Here is a 20894-nt window from a genome sequence, read left to right on the forward strand (position 1 = left end):
TATAATGCAGATGCACACTGGCTTTCTACTAGTTAAATTAGTATGAACACCTGCCTACATACATCCCATAGTATTCTCAGAACTGTTGATTGTTCATCCCCAAGATATCTGTAACCCAATTGCACCTGAAAGCCAGAATTCCTCAATCTTGGCTCTGGTTTTCCTAGAAATTCCTGCTTCCCCCTCACATTGTTATTGTTCCTGGGGTTTCAATGAAAGGGACTAATTTTAAGTCTGTATGCAGATGTGCTTTAAGATGGGGTGTGGAATTTAAGACCTTCCAGATGTTGTTAGACTGCAACTCAATGCCAATGGTGATAGTGTTCAGGTCTAATGAGAACTGCAGTCTATCAACATCTGGAGGCCCAAACATGCCGTATCTCTGTTCTAAATATTGTAAACAAAGCATTTATTTTATTTTATTTATTAAATTTATACCCCATCCATCTAGACTGAAGTCTACTCTGGGTGGCTAACAATAACAGATATAATAAATATGATAAATTTTATTTTTAAGTGAAGTGGATTGGTCCCCCATGCTATAAGCAGCAATAGCTCTATTTCCATGGAAAGATTCTAGACGCAAAATGCATGACCTGTGTCTCCTTTCATTAAAAATGCAAAGTTAGTCATGCAGAAAAATCCAGGAAAGGCTCATCACTTTTCCCAAGATTCACATAGAAAGCAGCCCTCCAGACCAGTGGTTCCTAATCTTCTTTCACATGCATACCCCTTGGCAGCCTATTTCTATAAACTGTGCCCTAACATAGAGAAGACCTGGAAGAGCTCACTCATTGAACCCTCCTCACAGGACTGACTGAGGTGCCCACTTATGAGAATATATACACTGGTTCTGGCACACCAGCAGTGGAATGTTTGTGAAGTGGAGGAGAGTGAAAGTTGAGCCTGTGAGCGACACACTGCCAAGCTTGCATTTTGTAGTGGTGTGTTCACAACACATTGTTTACAAAGGGACTTCCCACCTCACCCCCAAAATAACAAAGTGAGGGAACAAGGCTTTTCTTGATGTTAAATAGCAAAGAAACCCACTCTGCCACTCATCATAAAATTCAACTAATTTCAGAACTTTTGACTTGTATCTTGTCTTACACTGTTGACATACTGTATGTGCCTTTTCTCTGACATTATTCAATTCCAGGTTGGGAATTCCTGCTCAAGACAATCTCTCTAATAACAAAAATGGATAACATTTGTCCACCTGTATTTTTTCAGTCACCTTCCAAAACACAGGTGATAAACATACCGTATGGCCTTTTTAATGTTTGGAAAGACAGTTTCCATAATTCTTTGGTCATGGTAAGCAGGGTTTCTAGGAACCAATATGCCCAAAAATTATTCTGGCCCTAACAATTTCTCCTTTTCCCTTTCCTTACTTGCCAAACATGAGCCCTTTTTTGTATAGCCATACAAGAGATTATCATAGATAGGAAGCACCTCCATAGGCAGGATTTTGTTTCTGCAGTAAGAGAGCCATTCTTATATTTGCAATAATTGTACATTTTGTTGGTGTTCTTCTGTATCAGGATAATTGTGTTTAGGATATAAGCACTAGAAAATGTCCATCAAAGAACAACATGAAGCCCATTAATATTCTTTAATATAAGTTTAAAATACTTTATTTTCATAGTCATCACAGTAATAAACAGTCACTTAAGTGATAAATTAGCCAAAGACCACATCAGTGGCATATTTACTTGGACAAGTATATTTCATATTTTTACTACATCTTGGCATACACACAGTGCAGTTAATCTGGCAAACACAAAGGTTTTGCTTTGCATTTTTTAAAAATATAGCTCCATAAATACTGTAAATAGTAAGGAAGGTTGCAACAGACAAGAAGAGAAGACATTTCCAAATATTTTTACTTGGGATTTGTGATCAATAATAGCTATTGCAAAAAGCCAAGCTGTATAGTATGAAAATACAGGTATCACAGTCTGAGCGTACTACATGGGTTATAACCATTGAGAGTTCATTAGGGTCATTGTCAGAAAGAAACCAACCAGATCAACTTACAGGAACTGATGCCATTCCAAATGCACTGGTCCTACATATCTTTGAAATCAGTGCCGGTACTTCCTCCCACTGGCTTTCATGATAGGTCTTCAAGGTCTAGGTTCATATTAAGAACAAATTATAGGATCTGCCACAAATGTGTATATGGAATGCATTACGTCTACTGCATTCTGTTGGTTTGATACACAATACACGCATGCGTACACATCCAAATCTACTAAAGCTCCTCTTCAGCAAAACACTTAATTAAAAATCGTAACTAGAAGTACAACTGTTATGCTAAGTGTATAGCTACAGAATTCAAAGTTAGCATAGCTATAGGAGCCTGGTAGAATGGCTTGGTTCGTGCTACAGGAGCACAAGCCTAGGGAGCATCTTTTGAATGCAAGGATGGGACGTGTACAAAATAGTTCTTTGTGTTGCCAGAAAGAAAGAGAGTTCTTATGTGTCTCATATAGCTATCCAATAAATTGTGTCTGCTGCCGCTGTATGCTTGCTGGATGGGTGTACAAGCAAAGGCAAGGTTACATAGCTATGTTGGCATCTTATGAAGACAGATTGAGCAGCATGTTTGCAGATAGGAGCACACCTGCTTGCAGATTTACAGTTGCTTCAACATATTCTGACTTGCAGCTCCCTTCCCTTGTATCAGAGCAATTCATGGGAGTCAAATGGCAAGTTGGGGGGTACACTGAGGCAGTCTGACAACAAAGTGCTAGACATTATGTGAATCCACAGCATGATCATCACATGGTTATTCTGGAGCTACCTCATAGCTAAATAAGTGCTCCAGAAACGCTACCCAAAACGCTACCTAATTTTGGTAGCCAAAAAACCTAAAGAAAGTTATTTTAAAAAGAAAGACACTTCCCATGAAGAGTTACAGGGCAGGGAAATAATCCAGGGTTATTGGCCTAGAGAGGAAAGAGACAAAGTACAGAATGAAATGGTCGCATATTACAGCATTCACCTGTAACTAACAAGGCTCTCCAGTTGGCCAAGAGCATCAAATCAGCAACACTGAGCAAATGGGCCCCTGCTGTGTACGTAGCTCAGCATCCTATGCTCTTCTGGAAAGATCCTCCCTGAAATAATTGTTAAATATAACAACACTCCATTGGCGAATTTTCGGTCTTTAAGGGGAACAGTGAGGTAATCTGTGATTAAAAATATGCAATAATTCTTCTTTGAAAGTATGTGGTTAGTAAGAATTAATTTCAAAGGAAGTATGATTACAGTGTTGTTTTTAAAAAGGGAAGTGAAGGTAGCATTAGAAGAACATTGTTTCCCATTGGTGGCTATTACTATATACTGTAATTTTTTTTTCATTAACATCTGTATTCCAACAGGTTTGGTATCACACTGCTGTACCCATACAAAAGAATCAATTCTATACGTCTATATTTTCTGACTCTTTGGTGAGCTTTCTGCTCAAAGTAAATATAAACATACCTCTAATTTTAGATTTAATTTATGAATATTCATGCAAAAATACAAATTATCAGCTTATATAAAGAGATCAGGTATCTGTTACTGACATGATAGATCTGTATTTAAATAGGAATTTGTGGGCAGGGGTTACATTTATCTAATAAGCAGCCAGCTTACATAACAATGCAAATAATTAAGTAGCAATAAATGATTTTGCCAGAATGTTTTCCTATATTTAGAAATTTACCTTTACTTATTAATGGAGTCAAATTATACTCCGAGCAAAAATATATAAATGGCTTCTTATGCATTAAGAAAAAGGACAGGTACTGTTTAAATCATTATTTCAATAAAGAAGAAAAAGGGAGATTTGCGTTTCCCAAATTTTATTCCATATGGTGATACATCAAAAATTGCAGATAGTAGAAGATAGTTTGTAGATTTGAAAATATTTTAACTGAGGAATAAATGCTCGTGTATGCTGTATCGTGGTTTTAGACAATAAGTATGTTTTCTAAAAATCGGATAATTCAATTAACTCTGCAATTATAAGCACCTATTAATTTCAATATTTTACAATGATGAAGAAAGAGCTGAACAAAAGCAGGGTTAAGTCCAGAACATTCCTTTTGTGATTAGAAGAGCTAATTCCATTCATGAAAGGGACTAATACTTGGCTTAAGTTCCTGCTGGACAACCAAGATAGAGAAGAGACTTTGCATTTTTCAACAGCATTGCCACTTCCACAATGATTTGGAACAGCTTTTCAAGAGGGGCAGGGGGAAAAAATAATGAAAATTACTGTCTTCTAGATGGAGGATCCTGTTAATGGACTTCCACTCAGAGGGAAATCAGATGAAAGCTAAAATACTATAAACAACAAAGGTGGAATCACACTACCTCCAGCTCTGTGGAAGGAAAAACAACACTGCCTTTTCTCCCAGTACATTTTTGGATGCATTCATTTCAATACACATAAGGATCTTGTTTGTGAGTAGGTAATGTAAAATTATTTGTTGCCACCCAGAGAAAAATACATTCTAAAAATCTGAACTCCAGAGTCTCCCACTGAAGGGAAAGATAATTGGCTCCAAAAAGGATTACAAAATTGTCCCCTCTGCTCCCATTTCTTAAGAAACGATTCTGAAACCACAGAAATTATTTCAGTAGAGTCTAGAAAATAAACATTTTCATACTTCTGTGGCCACAAAGGTGACACCATTTTGAAGAGCAGACTTGGGCGTGTGCATACAAGTCCACCACCAGACTCTCTTTGTAGCAGGTGAAGATCTGAAGCTGTCCTCAGCTCCTGGCAAAGGCCTGCTCTTTCAATTCTCTACAAATCTAGCCACAGTCTAGTGGAATGGAGTATTAACTGTCTCCTCTTTCAACCCCATCATGGTTTTCCTTTTAAACCAGTGGCACCTCCTCTTCATGCCTCAGAAGTGCTGAAATAGGATAAACAGAACAGTCACCCATCATGGCTTTTCTTGCTGCCATTGTCACAGTTTAATCTCTCTGTGTTATTTTTCATTGGCTGACCCATTGGCTGACCCAAATCATTTTACTGCCTGATTCATAATGTCCACAGCCCCATTCTCAAAACCAGGGGGAATGCCCAAGGGCTGGTCAGATTACTTTGCATGAGCACATTATCTTGTCAGCTAAAGAAGAAATTCCCACAAGCATCACTTGTGCCCAGCCCCTAGCAGTAAAAGGAAAAACAGAATCATTATGAATTAAATAAATAGCAATTGTTCATCCTTTCCTGACAGACTCAGTCAGCTGTCTTCTGACCTGGCCTCCTCAGTGATAAAACATCATATACTGGGAGTCAAGAGGCCAATGGGTTATCTACCTCCCTCTCCCCCACATCAACAGTAACTGTGATGAATGTTCTACTGTGGTCTCATTTTTTCCTGTCTATTGGAAAAATGTGCCATGCAGATGGCCTACCCTGAGACCTATAAAAATATATCCTTTAACTGTATGGTGGGCCAATATTTTGAAATGTATTTAATCTGATTGTTGTATTCGCTAGGTTTATATCCAAGGCTCTGGACGAAATACATTAAAGGTCAATTTAAACAACCAAAATGATATGTTGCGTATCTTAGTCAAAGAGCAAAATTAGGATGGGATTCAGGATGCTGTCGTAGGGCCCAGCTTCAAATATTATGTATAAATCCAGAATGCATAATTATGTGCTGAAGTGACAGCTTTTCTCTGAGTAGTTATATACATAGACCTGGGTACCTATTGAATAGTGTGATATAAATCCCTTAAGATTTAAAAGGCTTAAGTAAAACACTGTGATGCCACTTGCTAGCACCCAAGGATGATTCCAGTTGCATGACTTTGAGTCATGTGTCAGTGGTGCACTCATCACAAATAATCATGTGACACCCTTCCACACACCATCTGCTAACAATGCCAACTCAAGAAACAGTAGGTTTGACTTGTCGCACATTTTCTCCATGTCAATGATTTGTTCACATTAATTCATCCTAATAAATCTCAATGCAGATATTGAGTTGCAAACTCACTTCTCTTCATGTGCAGCCGTGCTACCGATGAAAGGAATTTCTTCCCTGACTGTCTTCCCAAGGACCAAGTGATGCTTCTCCAGGTTTATCACACACTAAAGAAGGAAACAATATGAAGGTAACCAAATAACCCCCCCACACAAAACCAGAGAACAGATGAAGATCACCTTAAGAAGTGGAAAGCATATGAAAGAGGAGGTGGAAAGTTGGAAGAAGAAGAAGAATTGAGGATTACCTTCAAAGATTTCAGTGTCTGTAGTCCCAAGGAGAAGTTTTTCTCATGATCTTTTGTTGAAAATAAAAGAGATGTTTAGACAGATTAACTCTGGTGAGGGGGCCTCTCGCGTCTATCCAAAGCAGCTGAAGAAATACTGTATCTCTTCTTCTTTCAGCCTTGTTCTTTCGAGAAGGGGCAAGCAGCTTCCAGAAATCTGAGCACCACACCCACCCACCTGGCCCTGGAACTCCAAGGACCCAATCCCTCCCTGCGTTCTGCCCACCCCCAGTGTGAAAAAGGCCCCTTGTGCCCCACACCTGCCAATTTAAAAATGGTTTTTTTAAAAATGAGGGGTGACGGAACAAGGGCGCTACCCCTCCAAATGGGAAAAAATCTGCCTCCCACACTTCCCAGAGGACACAAAGTTACTTTTTGAACAAAAAAGTTACTTTTTGAACAAAAAAGTGTGCTATTTAAGAAAAAATAATAATTTGGGGGAAAGCAGGGGACTCGAAGCCACACTTTGCCTACTCCATTTCTGAGATTGCATTTGTATACTCACTTTCATGGGACAAAGCCCCACTTGGTCACTGTTTTCCTCTTGAGGAGAGTGCTGTAACGTCAGTTCTACAAGAGGGTCATTTGAGGGCATCTGGCCCAGAGGACACCACCGTATCCAGCTTGCATAAACACTTACCCGTCACAATTGCAGAACAGTCCACAGGGAGAGACCCCAATGTAAGGGGCAGGTGTTCCATGTGACCAATCACTTTCATATTATAGGGCAGTGAAATTTTCTCACTTTCAGCCTTGTAGGTTCTCATATGTTCCTTTAATCTGCACATAGAAAAACAGGCACTCTGTTTACATTAGGATTTTTAATATGGCAATAATACAGGTACCACCATGTACTTTGAAACTGTGGGTGAATCATTCCTTGCTGATAATCAAGCAACATTTGATAGGGTGGAACTGCATATGCAAAATAACTTTCACCTGAAAATCTTTAGACAGGCCTGCTACAGAGAGGGCAAGGGCCATGTGCTTATTCCTCAAAAGCAGCCATTATTCAAAAACCAACCCAGGAGTTATACAGACCATTGGTTCATTTTGCCCAGTTAATTGACTCCACCTGTGACAATAAAACACGTGATCGTGCAAATATGGCTGAACTATAATTCCTTCCCTATCATCCTTCATATAGGCAGACGTGAATGGGTGGGAACTGGAGCCCAAAAATAAATGAATGGCCACAAGTTCCCCAGCTTTGGCTATGTGTGAGAAATCCCTAATAAGGCATATATCCCTCTATTTAAAACAACAACAATGTATTGTCATTATTATGCAATATGAAGCAAGTGGTCACAACCAAGGGTCATTAATAACCCTTTTCCGCTCTTGATTCTTCTCTGTGATTTAACCCCGAATGTTCTCATGCATAGGTCTTTAAAGCTTACGAAATATCCTAAAGAAGGAAGCAGCTGCTTAGTGGCAGATACTCTGTACATGTGCTTTGTATGAAAAAGGCCTGGCTTCAACCGCCATCATTTCCGGACGAAGGCAGCAAAGATTTCCACCTGGGAGAGCCATTGCCAGCCAGAGCAGGCAGTAATGAGCTCAGTATGCAAGCCAGCCTTGTACACTTTATGCTGTTCACCCATTCAGTATTTTTCAAATCTGTTTATTTACTATTAAATCATGTCAAGAAGATGAGGTACTCCTTTCTCTGTGCCACAGACCACTGGGTTTCCCAAGAGTGTTGCAGAGGCAGATAATGGCTTCGAATTAATGCTTGTGAAAATGAGAAAAACCCAGAGAAATTAAAAAGGGATAATTTATACAACACTTGGGTATGGGAGGTTGAACATTCATTTCCTTCTGATACTGAAAAAGCCAGACTTTTAAGGAGGAGAAGAGTGTTCAAAAAGCAATCAGGATCTTGGGATGTGATTGTGTTTTCAGACAATATAGCCTGCTCTGTGATTTGTAACACAGAGACTAGTGGCGAAATATAGTTTATTTGGAGTAATGAACCAAGAAAGTATGTTTGGGTTCTTGTGTTTATTTCATTCCAAGACTACTGAGCCACTTTTGCTGAGAGAAGGAAGTCACAGACAGTTTTACTCAGCGACAGATTGTGCTAGCTTTTCTTCATGGCAAATAGGAACAAACTAATAAGATACTTAGAACTGGCAAACCTTGCCTTTTCCCTCCCAAATACACAATGTTCTGTTGCTCAGTCAAGTGACAACCATGGATACCATTATTTCCTAAACTCTTCACTTTCATTATCTGCAGTAGCCTTCCCCAGTCTGGTGTCGTTTGGATTTGCTGGGCTGCAACTTGCCTGCATACAGTTCTTAAAACAGGGCTGGGTTACCGATAGCCCTCCAGCCATTGTTGGAGATCTACTCTCAGCATTCCACCCCACTGGCTGTGTTTTCCACAAGAGACAGAATCACGGCACCACAACATCAGGGAGGCCACACGTTTCTCCCCCCCCCCAATCCCAAATCCTTTGCACTTGGGCTCTACAAGGAAAGAGAAGTGGGAATGGACATAGGAATAGACCTTAAATTGGGTTGGAAAATATTGGTTGCACTGGTCAAAAAAGTGGTTTTAAAATACTTCTGATGTCACAATATAAAGTAGGCTGGACTCTTAGACATCTTTTGGAGCCACACACCCCTCCTTATTTTTCTTTCCCTCTTTCTTTCTGCAGAGCCTATCCCATCTCCTTAAAAACTGGACAAGCCAACAAACACAACAAAGCATTACTGAAAGCAATCACAATTCTCGGATGTTTTCTGTTCTCCCCTCCTCCTCCTTTGATCTTTCTTGACTGTTCCTGCACAGTCCTAACTTTTTTTAAAAAGGCAAACAAGCCACAATTCAATTTCATGAGAATCTACACGCCTCCTTTATGTCTGTTCCTACTGCTCTCCTTTACAAGCTGAGTCATCTGCACCTGGTTCAAGATCTCTGCACAGAAGTGTCAGTGCTAAATGCACTTTGATGCCACATCTTGGAACAGGTTTTCCTTTCTATTAAAGGTGTTACATGGCTGAGACAAGAAAACTAGAAAAGCTATTTTTCTTCAGTAATACTCAGTTCAGGCTTCCTTTTATTTTCTGGCTTCTTTCAGTGATCAAATACAAACACAATACCCTATGTGTATTGTTTCCCACTCCAAAATCTAAAAGTCCCAACCTTCTGTTATTGTTTAAACCTTTAAATGTTCTGATTAACATATGAGTAGTTTCTATAGCCCCTTTCAGCACAGTCCATTGCAAATATTCAGATTAACAACTTTAATTTCTCATAATTGCATTTATTTATTATGCCAGCAATCATCCAGAGAAATGATTTTACTCAATCTGTACAGTTCTGCAAAATCTGCTTTGTTGTTTACCAGAACCTGAAGATCCATCAAACAGAGCCGGATGCAGCATGTTAAAGAGGAGCAACTTAGTCATTGGTCCCCACCCCATCTTATGTACCTTATGCTGGGACAACCTGCATATACTAGTACAGTGCTGCGTCTGACATCCTGCAGATCAAAAACTCCAATACCTTAATTTAAAGATGTGTGTCTTCTTGTTGTTGCTCTTGTTGAAGCATATACGGAACCAGAAACCCACACTCATCTACAAACCATCCAGTGATTTGCCAGGAAATCTAGATCTTCCTTCTGTCTTCTCCATTGCATCTTAAACCATTACAAACAAGTGTAGTGGGGAGATGCGTTCATGGCATCTTTAAGGGGTTGAACCTTGACATGGTACACCTTAATCTAGGACATTTATCATTACCAAAATCTCAGCACACTGAAAGAAAGGATGGTGTGGCGGTTACAGTGCTGGGCTAAGGCTTATGTGGGCTCAACTCCCCCCACCCCACCCCAACCCGTGGACATGAAGCTCACAGGATGACACTGAGTGAAGGTCTAGTCACATCTTTCAGATTAACTTGCTTCACAGAGTTTAATATGGAAAGCAGAGCCATCAATGCTGTCTTAAGCACATTGGTGGAAAGATGGGGTATACATGTAAGAAATAAATTTTAAAAATGCTTCTGTTGAAGATCATGTTTGATTTTCCATATGAAATAAAATTATTTATTTCTGTTTGAAGGTACTTTCTAGCACCACACAGAAGATATATTGTACAAGAGACTGTTGAGTCTCCACTGTATTCTGGGTTCATGCTATTGAAATAATTACATACATGCCCACTTCAGGAAAAGTTAAAGAATTACATAATGAGGGAACATACTGATCACAGTAATAAAAGAGGCAAAAGGCAACCAGAGCTGAATCACCACCTATGATCTGGTGACAGAAAATATCAGAGGGAAATGTCAGAGTAGGAAACCTTCCAGGCAACATCAATGTGTAAAGCACTCCACATACACCACCATGAGTCACTCATGTTCATACCACAAGTGATCTAAACAAAAATGGGAAAGAGGAATAATATTGGGAATAAAGAATCCAGTTTGTTGAATCCTTCTTAAGGTGTGGTGTCTAGAACTGGACACAGAACTCAAGGTAAAGTCTAACCAGTGCCAAAGAGAGGGAGACCTCATGGAATTCCAACAACAAGTTAGTTACTTTAGAAGTACCTATATTAGAGAGTGATACAAGCAGGAACTACAATGAAACTTCACATTTTGACAGCTCCCATTTTACTAAGGGCCCTAATCCATTTGATAAATTTTAGACTTTTAATTAATTTTTAATCTTTTATTGAATTCTACAAATGGACAGACGAAATTACTGCTTCTGAACTCATCGGCACTAACCACTAATCGCAATACAAACATGTACATGCCTGCTTTGTAGTACAAAAAGAGACAGAAAACCAACTGTGAGCACTCCAAATGATGAAGCAGCCAGGTGGACAATTTAAACATTTCTTGTTGTGCCGGCTCAGAAGGCTGTTCCATGCTACCCTGGTGGGTAGACAGTAATTCTGGCTGAGATACATGGCCAAGGGATTGGTCACCATATGGCAAGTACTAGACTAAAATGTTCTCTAATTTTCTGTCCCTCCTCTCTGAGAAATGCAGATTTTAATTTCTCTGGCACAAGTTCAGGTCACGCCTGTAAGTTTTTTGTTTAATTTATTGAATCCGAGGCTTTGAGGGCTTAAAATTGTCTGCCTTCAAGTGACACCTTCTGAATATGAGAACTCTTCCCATCTAGAGCAAGATTCGTGAGCCAAATTACAGCAGGCCAAGGAACACTGAGTACCTGATGTGGAAAACATAGAATGGGGTGGAATAGACTAGAATACGACAGAGGAAGACATGGCTGGCTGGAAGCCCAGGCAAGAGCAGTCCACACCCACCCACTATTTTGTCCCATTTTATTCCAAAGGCAGACATTCACAAAATGGAGGGACTTTGTTTCAAGTGAGGTGGAAGAGTCTTTCAAGTTTTCCATATGCAGTAGAGGGTTCCCACTCTTATATGGTATAGTCTGGTGATCTATAACAAAGTAAACTAAATATTTTATCAAAACCAGCCAACAGTTTATTGTTTAGGCAAAGGCTTCAACAACCAGGAAAAGTGAGAAAAGACCATACGGTAAGGAAAGGTGAAATACAATCTCACCTACTATAAATAATTAGCAAGGGTGTCTGTCATCACTTTTGCAGTCAATAATATAAATTTCAGGAAACAAACACCTCATTTTAAGCTGATGCTGTTTCAAACAATGTATCTGAGGAGGTTGCCAGTTTCCTGGTGAGGATGGAGGAAGGGAGCAAGCAGCAAATATCTTTAACTCGTCCTCTCTAACCTCTACAGGTTGTTTGGGTAGTAATTATTTAAAAAGGTTCTCCATTAATTGACCTCCAAGTATGTTTCTTTCTCGATTTTCAGTTTGTTGAGGTTGGTTCTACACAAAAATTAGTGTGACACAGCTTTATTTTGTTGGGTTTTCCAGGCCTCCACAAACCACACAACCCTACAAAAGTGGCACCTTTCTCTTCCATCAGGGCCCTGCTTTTCTGAGAGGCAGTCTAACTGCCCAAGAAAACCAGCTAACACTTGGGCCTGGCTACACATTCTGTCATTTAACAGTTGCTTGAGTTGCAGGGTTTGGTTGCTGAAATTTTTTATGGCCTGGAATTAAATATACATTATTATTTGCCTCTTTGCTGCTTATCAAACAGTTGTTAAAGGCACAGCTCTCACAGTCGTCAGAATGGCTGATGGTCGGATTCCAAAAGATCTCCTGTATGGAGAATTAGTGCAGGGAAATTGCCCCAGAGGGAGACCACAGCTGCGATACAAGGATATCTGCAAGTGGGATCTGAAGGCTTTAGGATCATGGACCCCAACAGATGGGAAACCCTGACATCTGAGCCGTTCAGCCTGGAGGCAGGCGGTGCATCAAAGCCTCTCCCAATTTGAAGAGACACTTTTCCAGCAGGCTGAGGCGAAGAGGGAGTCCTGAAAGCAGCAAAATCAGGGAGCTGGGCAGAGGACAGATTGTATTTGTCCTCAATGTGGAAGAGATTGTCACTCTCGAATTGGCCTTCTCAGCCACACTAGACACTGTTCCAAGTCCTCCATACAGAGCACGTTACCATAGTCAAAACTGAAGGATGTCTACATAGGGACTAGTTCAGAAGCTGACAAGTCTACCTGCTTTGACTGATCAATATCCCATAAAAAGAATGGCAAGTTATGAAACAAGCTCCAAAAAGCAATTCAACCAAAATACAGAGATGTTTTGGCAGGGCTGCCCCAACATAAGCCTGGGTGAGGCAGTTGCATCAGGCAAAAGAATACCAAGAGAAGCAAATTCACTTACTCCTGTCCTGTCCCTGTACATGGCAGGAAGATGGTTTGTGCCACCATGCAGCAGGAACCCCCATAAAACAAGGCACTGAGGAAGCAACTGGTTCTATTCAGATGACTGGGAATGAAAACAGAGTGCCCTGTTGGCTTTGTGGTGCCTTCAGAACCTTCAATATAACCTCCAAGTATTCACCCACCTCCTATTCTAAAATTGCACATAATGCCCCTGGGGAGACATGGGTGCTAGAGTGGGAGACACAAACCTCCAAGCTGCATGGAAGGGGTCCTTCCACAGCTGTGAGGGCTACAGTTGATGTCACCTCTTACCCTGTGTGTGCATGCACACACATGCGTGTGCATGCACACACTCGTGCACATCCCAATGCATCTTTCCCCCTTCCAAGCAGGCAGGGGAGGGCATTGCTGTTACATCTTACTCCTTGGTACGCAGGTATTCAAACTTTCAGACAGGAATTTTTCCCAGCCCAAACTGGAGATACCATGGACTTTTGATCTCTTGGCGCTCAAGGGCTAAATCCCCTTCTGCTCAACAAAAAATTCACTCTGGAAAAGAGCTGTCAACTTTTGTCTGCCAGTGCTCCTTTATCTTCAAAAAGCAACACAAAAGGCGGATGCTCAGCAAGTACACAGGATCCCAGCAACGAGAAAAACCTGTGAAATGTCTGCCTTTTACCAAGCAGTTGATGGAAGAGAGGCCTGCCTGCGAATATGATCCCAGAAATATGCTTACAGCTTCTGTTGGTGTAAAGGAAAATAGTTCCAGCACCTCTGCTTTAGAGGGAACTACTGTATTTTACAGTATAAAGTCCCTAAACATATAATGATGGCTTTGTGTAACATGCAGGGAAATTGCTCAGCAGTGCTCTGCTCATTAACAGGTACAGCTCTCCTCAGCCAGCCACTGAGAGCCACAACACTGTACAAATAAGTCATTAGATTATAATGATCACCAACCTCAGACGGCTGGCATTATTTACTCAGCAGACAGTGTGGAACACTGCCGAGGGAATAAATTGTTCTTTATTGTATGGCTATTAGAAGCTATCTAGATGGATCATTTGTTCCCCTGGATGTACCCAGTTCTGTACTCTCTTGATATAGGGTGTTTTTCCTGCTATCCATATGACGTTGCCTAGGACTCAGATAGTACAGTGACATTCCTGTCCCTATCATGCCCACCCCATTTCCCCTTATTTTTATGCTCTTCTCGCAGGGCACAATTTTGCCTCAGTTTTTGCTGAGTGTATGTTGAGTATTGCATTTCCATTTCATCAGTCAACCAGCCCCTGCCAGTGTGCCAGTATGCTAAGGGAACATGGGCCCTGTACTTCTGTTCTCCAAAATGCATGGGGCAAGTGGCTCTTGCATCCTGCTTGTAAACAAGAGGAGGCAGTTTTCAGGTAGGAGACACTCATCAAAAAAAACAGCTTCTCAAGGGAAGCTGAGGCACAGAAGTAGAGATGCTTTGGAAGGCTTTCACTGATTTCCAGGGAAGAAATTATGTGGCTTTAAAAAGTTCCATTTAGGCACTTATTTCCCCCCTTTGTTTTTCAGTAAGCTGATTGGAGTGAAGCACAGGCATTGAGAGTTCTCTTCCATGCCGTGCCTTACAAGGGAAGTGCGAGGCTCTGAGGCCTCAGGCAGGCTACATGGCCCCAAAGAGGTCCTAGAAGAAAACCATGACAGTGCATGAATATTATTACATTTTATTTTGCAGTTTTATTTGCTCAGCTGAGCTGAGAAGCTGAGGTTGCTGCTCAGTTCCCACAGACAATCCCTAAGTACTACCACAAACAAGAAGCATCTATAATCAGATCCAACACAGGTAGACAAAGATTTTCCAGTTTTTGTTTGTTTGTTTGTTTGTAAACCCACTTCAGTAGCAAAATAGTATAGAAAAGGCATGGCTACTTACCCTAGTCTCTCCAAACAAGTTAATGATATGATATTATGCTGACATCCAGTATCAACCACAGCTTGGAATTCCTTCCCCATACACTGTTGGGCAAATCAAAGCATTTAAAACAGTCAGCTGAAAGTAAGCAAGAGCTCGACATTTTGATTTCTGCTGTAGGGTAGAATGCTGGAAACAGAGACCATTGTCTTCCTGTGTCCTCCAAAAACCTGTCTAGAATGCTAGACATTTTCTATCATCAGTGGAGGGAAGATTTCAAAATGGACCCATGGATTTCTGAAACATTCATTGTACTGTTTTGGAAGTTAATGCATATTTAACAAATATGAACCAGGATGGGCTTTTTGTAATGCTGTCCCTCTTCCTTCTTACAATATGAATAGATTTTTACACCATCTTTTGTCCCAGCAAAGGTATTCAAGAAGGCTTACAGAATTTTAAAAAGGCAGAGAGAGTTCAAGTAGGACATATTACAATATTTTAAAAGCAGTTAAACATATAGGCCATGCACTGCTATGTAAATGGCACAACTTTGGGAAAATTGCCCCAGGAAATCCCTATAGCATGCAACAAATAATGTCTACAAGGATTTCTTAAGTTAATATACCTGAAAATATTACATTGTTCACATTATGCCAACATAACTGGGCAAGAGGATTTAGGTCATTACAAATTTTAAAATATATTTAGAATATTAGAAACACATTTTAAATAAAATACAGTATTTCCATTAAAATCCTTTCTCTGGACACCAGTCAGTTGTTGAATATCTGCTTTTGCCTACTGGCAGAAGGACAAGTGGGAGGGGGAAGAGACTGCTGGGCCTCCTTTGGCAGGGAGTTCTTTGTTACTTAAGGCTGGTTCGTACCTGGCTTTGCCTGAATAAAAGCCCCAGTTTTATCTGTCAGTTCTAATTTTTGTAGACCATACAACGCATGACCTATAAACCAAATACAAGCACTCAGCCATGAATTGTGACTTTTCATAAGCTAGATAACTCTCACTTCCAATATTATAGATGCAGAAGAAGTTTTTAAAAAAAAAACACACCCAAGCACAACTCAAGCTTCTAAATGTGGCTACCGCACTTAGTTAGTAGCCTCAGCGCTTGAATGATGCATTGCAACAATGATACCTCCAGTGCATAACTCGGTTGAAGACAATGCCATTGGATGTTAAAAGCAGCATGACAACTGGTATTGTAATTATTTGCTTATTATAATGTAATGAGTAACCTTTATATATTGTTCCTAAAATGTTGCTGTTGGCCATTTTTGTATTAAGTTTAGTCTTAAAAAAAACCTTAATGTAACAAAACATAAAATGTCAGTAAAAAATACCACAATAAACAACAGCCAGCAAATAATACAAAAAGTTACTTCTCAAAATCAAACCGTTGAAGTTCTGGATAGGCTGCATTCTGCTTAACTGTGAGCTAATCCTGGAGTGTATCCATCACCCATACATTCAACCCATACATCTCAAGAGAGACCATGCCATAAGAACTGAGTTATTATGGGACAAAATATTTAATCATCATTAGACCGTTTAAAATCTCTTGACTGACAAAACAGTTTCTCCTCAGTAAAACTGGCAACAGATTTTGAAAAGAATTATTATTTTAAAAACTAACAAAATAATTGGATCACAGGTACTCTTTCAGAAAAGGCTTGCTTTTTTGTACCTGACGGAAGGCTTTTTCTAAAAAGTGCTTGCTTCAAAATGGGTGCATATTGTTAAAGAACGCGTACACTTTACGGTAATGTTGTTTCATTGATAAAGACATTTCAGGATAATTAATTGATTCAGCAGCTTAATTCACATGATTAATATATCAATATTTCTTTTGTAGGGTAACATCCTTATATGGTTAGCATTTAAAGCATCCATGATCTTCCCCTCCACAGAAGAATACTAGAAAAATTGCCATTCTGTGAGGTGGGAACTTAGCAACATTCTGGCTCAGTATAAAATTGCCAAACATATCAGTATAAACACCCCCCCCCCCAAAAAAAGCATACCTGACAGCATATTAGGATAAGGTCCTCTTGCTCTGTTTTTGTGGGACCATCCAGTTTCATTTGGTTCAGTTTATTGGTCTGGACCGAAAGGTCATTCTTCTGAGAGCTCGGTCCTCGACTGTGGCGTAATTTTGACATGTTTGTCTCCATCAGGCGCCTCTGCAGGATGTTGTGTGGTTGCTTTTTAAAAAGAGATGGAGAGAAAGGAGATTCCTGTGAATGGATCCAAGTAAATCAAAGCCAAACTGTTGACCTTGACAGCAATTTTCAGTTTCAGAAGCTCTGTCATTAAAAGGATTTGGGTCATGCAGTGTTACATTAAAGGTGCAAAGAGGATTGATGTTAACATCTGATTCTGAAGTGTAAATTGTGTTTTGTACACAAAAAGGCACCCATTATCACAGCTTGGAAACATGGTTACTTCCAATGCCACCTATAAACAGCTAATGCTCACCTTTACATCTCTACCTTAGGACTTTCTCTCCCCCCCCCCCCCCCGCTTCAAATCCCATATCTGCTCCTCATCTCTTATCTTGTTGCTTGGATGATTTATCACCATGGCACAATCTTGATAATCTTCTGAACAAACCAACAAAATCATCATCCATCCTGGCTTTTTTATTGGTGCCCAGGAAGGCACTGATATACTGTACTGACAGCAGTATTCAGCATTTTGTAAGCCAACTCAAGAAATAGGGGTGCCTCAAAGAAAAAAATTCTAACTATGAAACTGGACCTTGGATTAGCACCAAATTTGGGACAGATGTAGCAGAAAGTATACTCTTGCTCTATGCCAGATTTTGGGGACATTTGAAAAAAGGATTTTAAAGTTATGATTTTTTTAAAAGTAACATTGTTTTACCCCCATACAGAACCAAGCGACCTTGAGCTAAAGCCAATTTAAAACAGATAAAATACATTTATAAGACCAAACTTGCATATACTGAAACAAAATGTTTAGTTCCAGCCCCCTTTTTATATGGAAGGAATTCAGCCATTCATGACTGTAATACATACAGTACTTTGAAAGTAGTGGTTTTAAAGTGACCAAAAAAAAAGGAAGCTTGTAAGCTGCTTTATAAATTGCCAGCATTCTAAATGGACTGAAGTTTTGACCCTGCCACTCAGAACACCATTCAAGGACTGTGAAATAAAACATTTAACTCCTTCCTGACCAAAAATTTAACTCCTTTTTATGAACATATTTTAAAAGATATTTTAAAAAGAATAATATTCAGAAGCTCATTCATTTAAGCTGTGAAATTACTGGATTTTTGCTTTGTGCCTGGGGATGATCTCAAAGCAAGTTTTACTCAGTATACTCATGAGTACATTTACCTGATTACTCACAAGTAAGGAGACAGCAGCAACAGCAGCAAAGGACAGCTGCAACATGAGGGGAAAACAGAAGGATGGAGGTTAGGGAGACAGAAGGGAGGTAAAAACCCCTTTCCCCCACCTTTCTTCTCAGCTGGGGTGAGCTGCCTTGTGTGGGCAGAGTCCATGGAGTCAACATAGCCTCCTTCCCTTCTTTTTCCTCTTGCAATTCTTTATGCTTGGAACTGCCTTCCTGGATGCCTCTGGGATGGGCATTTGTTCTAGAGTCCTTGGTGCAGCCCCCAAAACTGCTCTGAAAGTTTTCCCAGCCCCCCCCCCAAGTAGGTTTTGAAAGGATGCACATCCCGAGTAAGGCATGCTTCCTGGGAGGAAGTAGGAACTAATTAAAATCACTATGTGCCGCTTCTGGCCTAAGATTTGGGTCACATCTTGAGAGTACAGTAAATTCCCTCCCACTTTTGAGAAGAGACGTGAATTTTGTTTTGCAAACCAGATTCTCTTTTTAATTCTGGAGTTGGAACACCAGTAACTGTCTGAAACTTGGATTTATATCAATAGACTTTTACGTAGGACATCCAGTTTCTGTTTAGCTGAGCAGACGGAAAAAATCAGGTTTCCTGCAAAGTTGTTGCATAGCAAAGTCGATTATATCTGATGGGTGTATATGTCTGCATTTTACCCTCTGTCTTGTACATGTAATCTTTCCGTCTCTTCACCTCTGTCTACCATGCTATTTAATCTTAAAATCCTAGTAGCCCGTAAACTCATGTAAATCCACCACTTTTTAATGTAACAGTTTTACTCTGTTGTGCTTTTTAACATTATGACTATTCATTTGAAAAAAAAAACATATTTTTATATTTCTGTGCAGCTGCTGTCCCTTCTTCCAAGCTACTGTCTTGCAATATTTTACTGTGTGCCTGACTCTAACTAGCTTCTCTATCCATCAGGCATGACTGCTGCACAAAGTATCCCCATCACAGGTATCTCTCTCTTCACTCTCTTACGCCTGTGGCAACTGCTAGTAGCTTTCAGTTGCTCCTGATTTTGCTTTAAGGACTCCACAAACTCCTTAAGGCAAGATTTATGACTTCTTGTATATTTCTTCCAATATCAGCAAACTGAGCTCCCAGAAGAGAAGCATTAGGTGCCGAGGAAGGAAAGGACAAAGTTATAAATAATATTTTTCTCTCTGTGTCTCAGCTCTGCCATTAAAACCCAGAAAGCAACCATCTCTGTACCAAGCAGTCATCTCTGCTGCATGCATGAGAAGGATTCATGCACACAGCACTTAGAGAATTTATTTAAGATAACATTAGTTGAGTGTTTTATATAACAGTATTGCCTATAATCTATATAGATTTGTCTGCTGCTTTTCAGGAAATCATTGTCCCTTGCGAAGGTTAAATGATCCCCAAGGCTTTTTCAAGAATCTTCTGTGGAAGGATCTGCACAATAGTACAGATGGGCATTTTGAGAGCTTTGTTTTCTGCCCTCCAGGAGGAACAAGAACAGCTAGAGTAGGTGGGCATTCAGCTTCAGAGATCTGGGAGGACAGTGTTTCTGGGGACAAAAGTAACAACAGTGGTGAAGAGAAACCATTTTTATTTGTTTATTTATTTATTCTATTTATACCCCGCCTATCTGATCATTGTGACCACTCTAGGCGGCATTTCACCAAGTTCTCCTGGTGAGAAGGCAGAGACTAATTTGTGTGTGCTGCAACATGCAGCTGCTCAGAGGCCACCACATCTGGCAAAGCTGTTTGCCAGATGGAGGAGCTCCCTTCTCTTTTCGATTGCAGTTGTATACCTTGACTCCCTCAACTTTTTCTTTAGGTCTTATGCAATATCAACTACAGTAATGGGAGCTCAGAAAATGCTGGACAAATGCAGGGAGAAGCACAGAATGTGAGATAAGTGCCAGAGGAAGAAAGTTGCTGAGGGATGATGAATTGTCATCTGGGGACAGCTCGAGGGCATAACCCAGTGTCATACAAACACAACATTACTTGGTACCCATTCCTCACCACGGCATCACTCCACATGAAATTTGCTCTGGGAAATCCCTTCCTTTTCAACCCTCTGAAACAAAGGGTTGTCTGGTAGATATCCTTTGTTGATGTAATCTCTGGCCTTTCTGCAGGTGAAAGCCATTTCTGCTGCTTAATTGGGTACCACAAGGAGAAAGTGGAGATTTAAAATAAAAGAAAGCAACTCAGGAGAGAAATTGAGGAGGACGGGGACAGGGAAGGAAGGCAAGAAACATAGCAGAGAAAGAACAAATACTAGACTGATTGTATTGTGACAGAAAACACCACTTGACCACATAGAAAGTCAAGTGAAAGCTGTTATGAAAGCACTAGGAAGAAATAAATCACCAGGGGTAGATGGAATACCTAGAGAACAATTTCAAACCACAGAGACTTGGAAGGGTAGCAATGAAAGAATTAGAAAAGATCCTGAGGTGTAAGGATGTGTCACTGGAGACTGAGGCTATCCACTGGAGACCAAGGATGATCCATCAACACTCTTGTATCCCTGATCACTGTCTAC

General features: G+C 40.2%; 1 protein-coding gene across 1 annotated transcript in view; it reads right to left on the bottom strand.

Moving 5' to 3' along the window:
- Positions 1 to 1609: 1609 nt before the first annotated feature.
- NRIP3 (nuclear receptor interacting protein 3) overlaps positions 1610 to 20894 on the bottom strand; it is a 28952-nt gene continuing 9667 nt past the window's right edge. Inside the window, exons 2-7 of the mRNA XM_072985755.2 lie at positions 17002 to 17181; positions 14981 to 15063; positions 6932 to 7071; positions 6253 to 6302; positions 6018 to 6112; positions 1610 to 4919 (exon numbers count right to left, since the gene is read on the bottom strand). Coding sequence (XP_072841856.1) covers positions 4904 to 4919; positions 6018 to 6112; positions 6253 to 6302; positions 6932 to 7071; positions 14981 to 15063; positions 17002 to 17181 — 564 coding nt within the window. The 3' untranslated portion in view covers positions 1610 to 4903. The remainder of the gene's footprint in view (positions 4920 to 6017; positions 6113 to 6252; positions 6303 to 6931; positions 7072 to 14980; positions 15064 to 17001; positions 17182 to 20894) is intronic.

The sequence above is a fragment of the Pogona vitticeps genome, chromosome 1 (genome assembly GCF_051106095.1).
Source record: "Pogona vitticeps strain Pit_001003342236 chromosome 1, PviZW2.1, whole genome shotgun sequence".
NCBI classification, from domain to species: domain Eukaryota; kingdom Metazoa; phylum Chordata; class Lepidosauria; order Squamata; family Agamidae; genus Pogona; species Pogona vitticeps.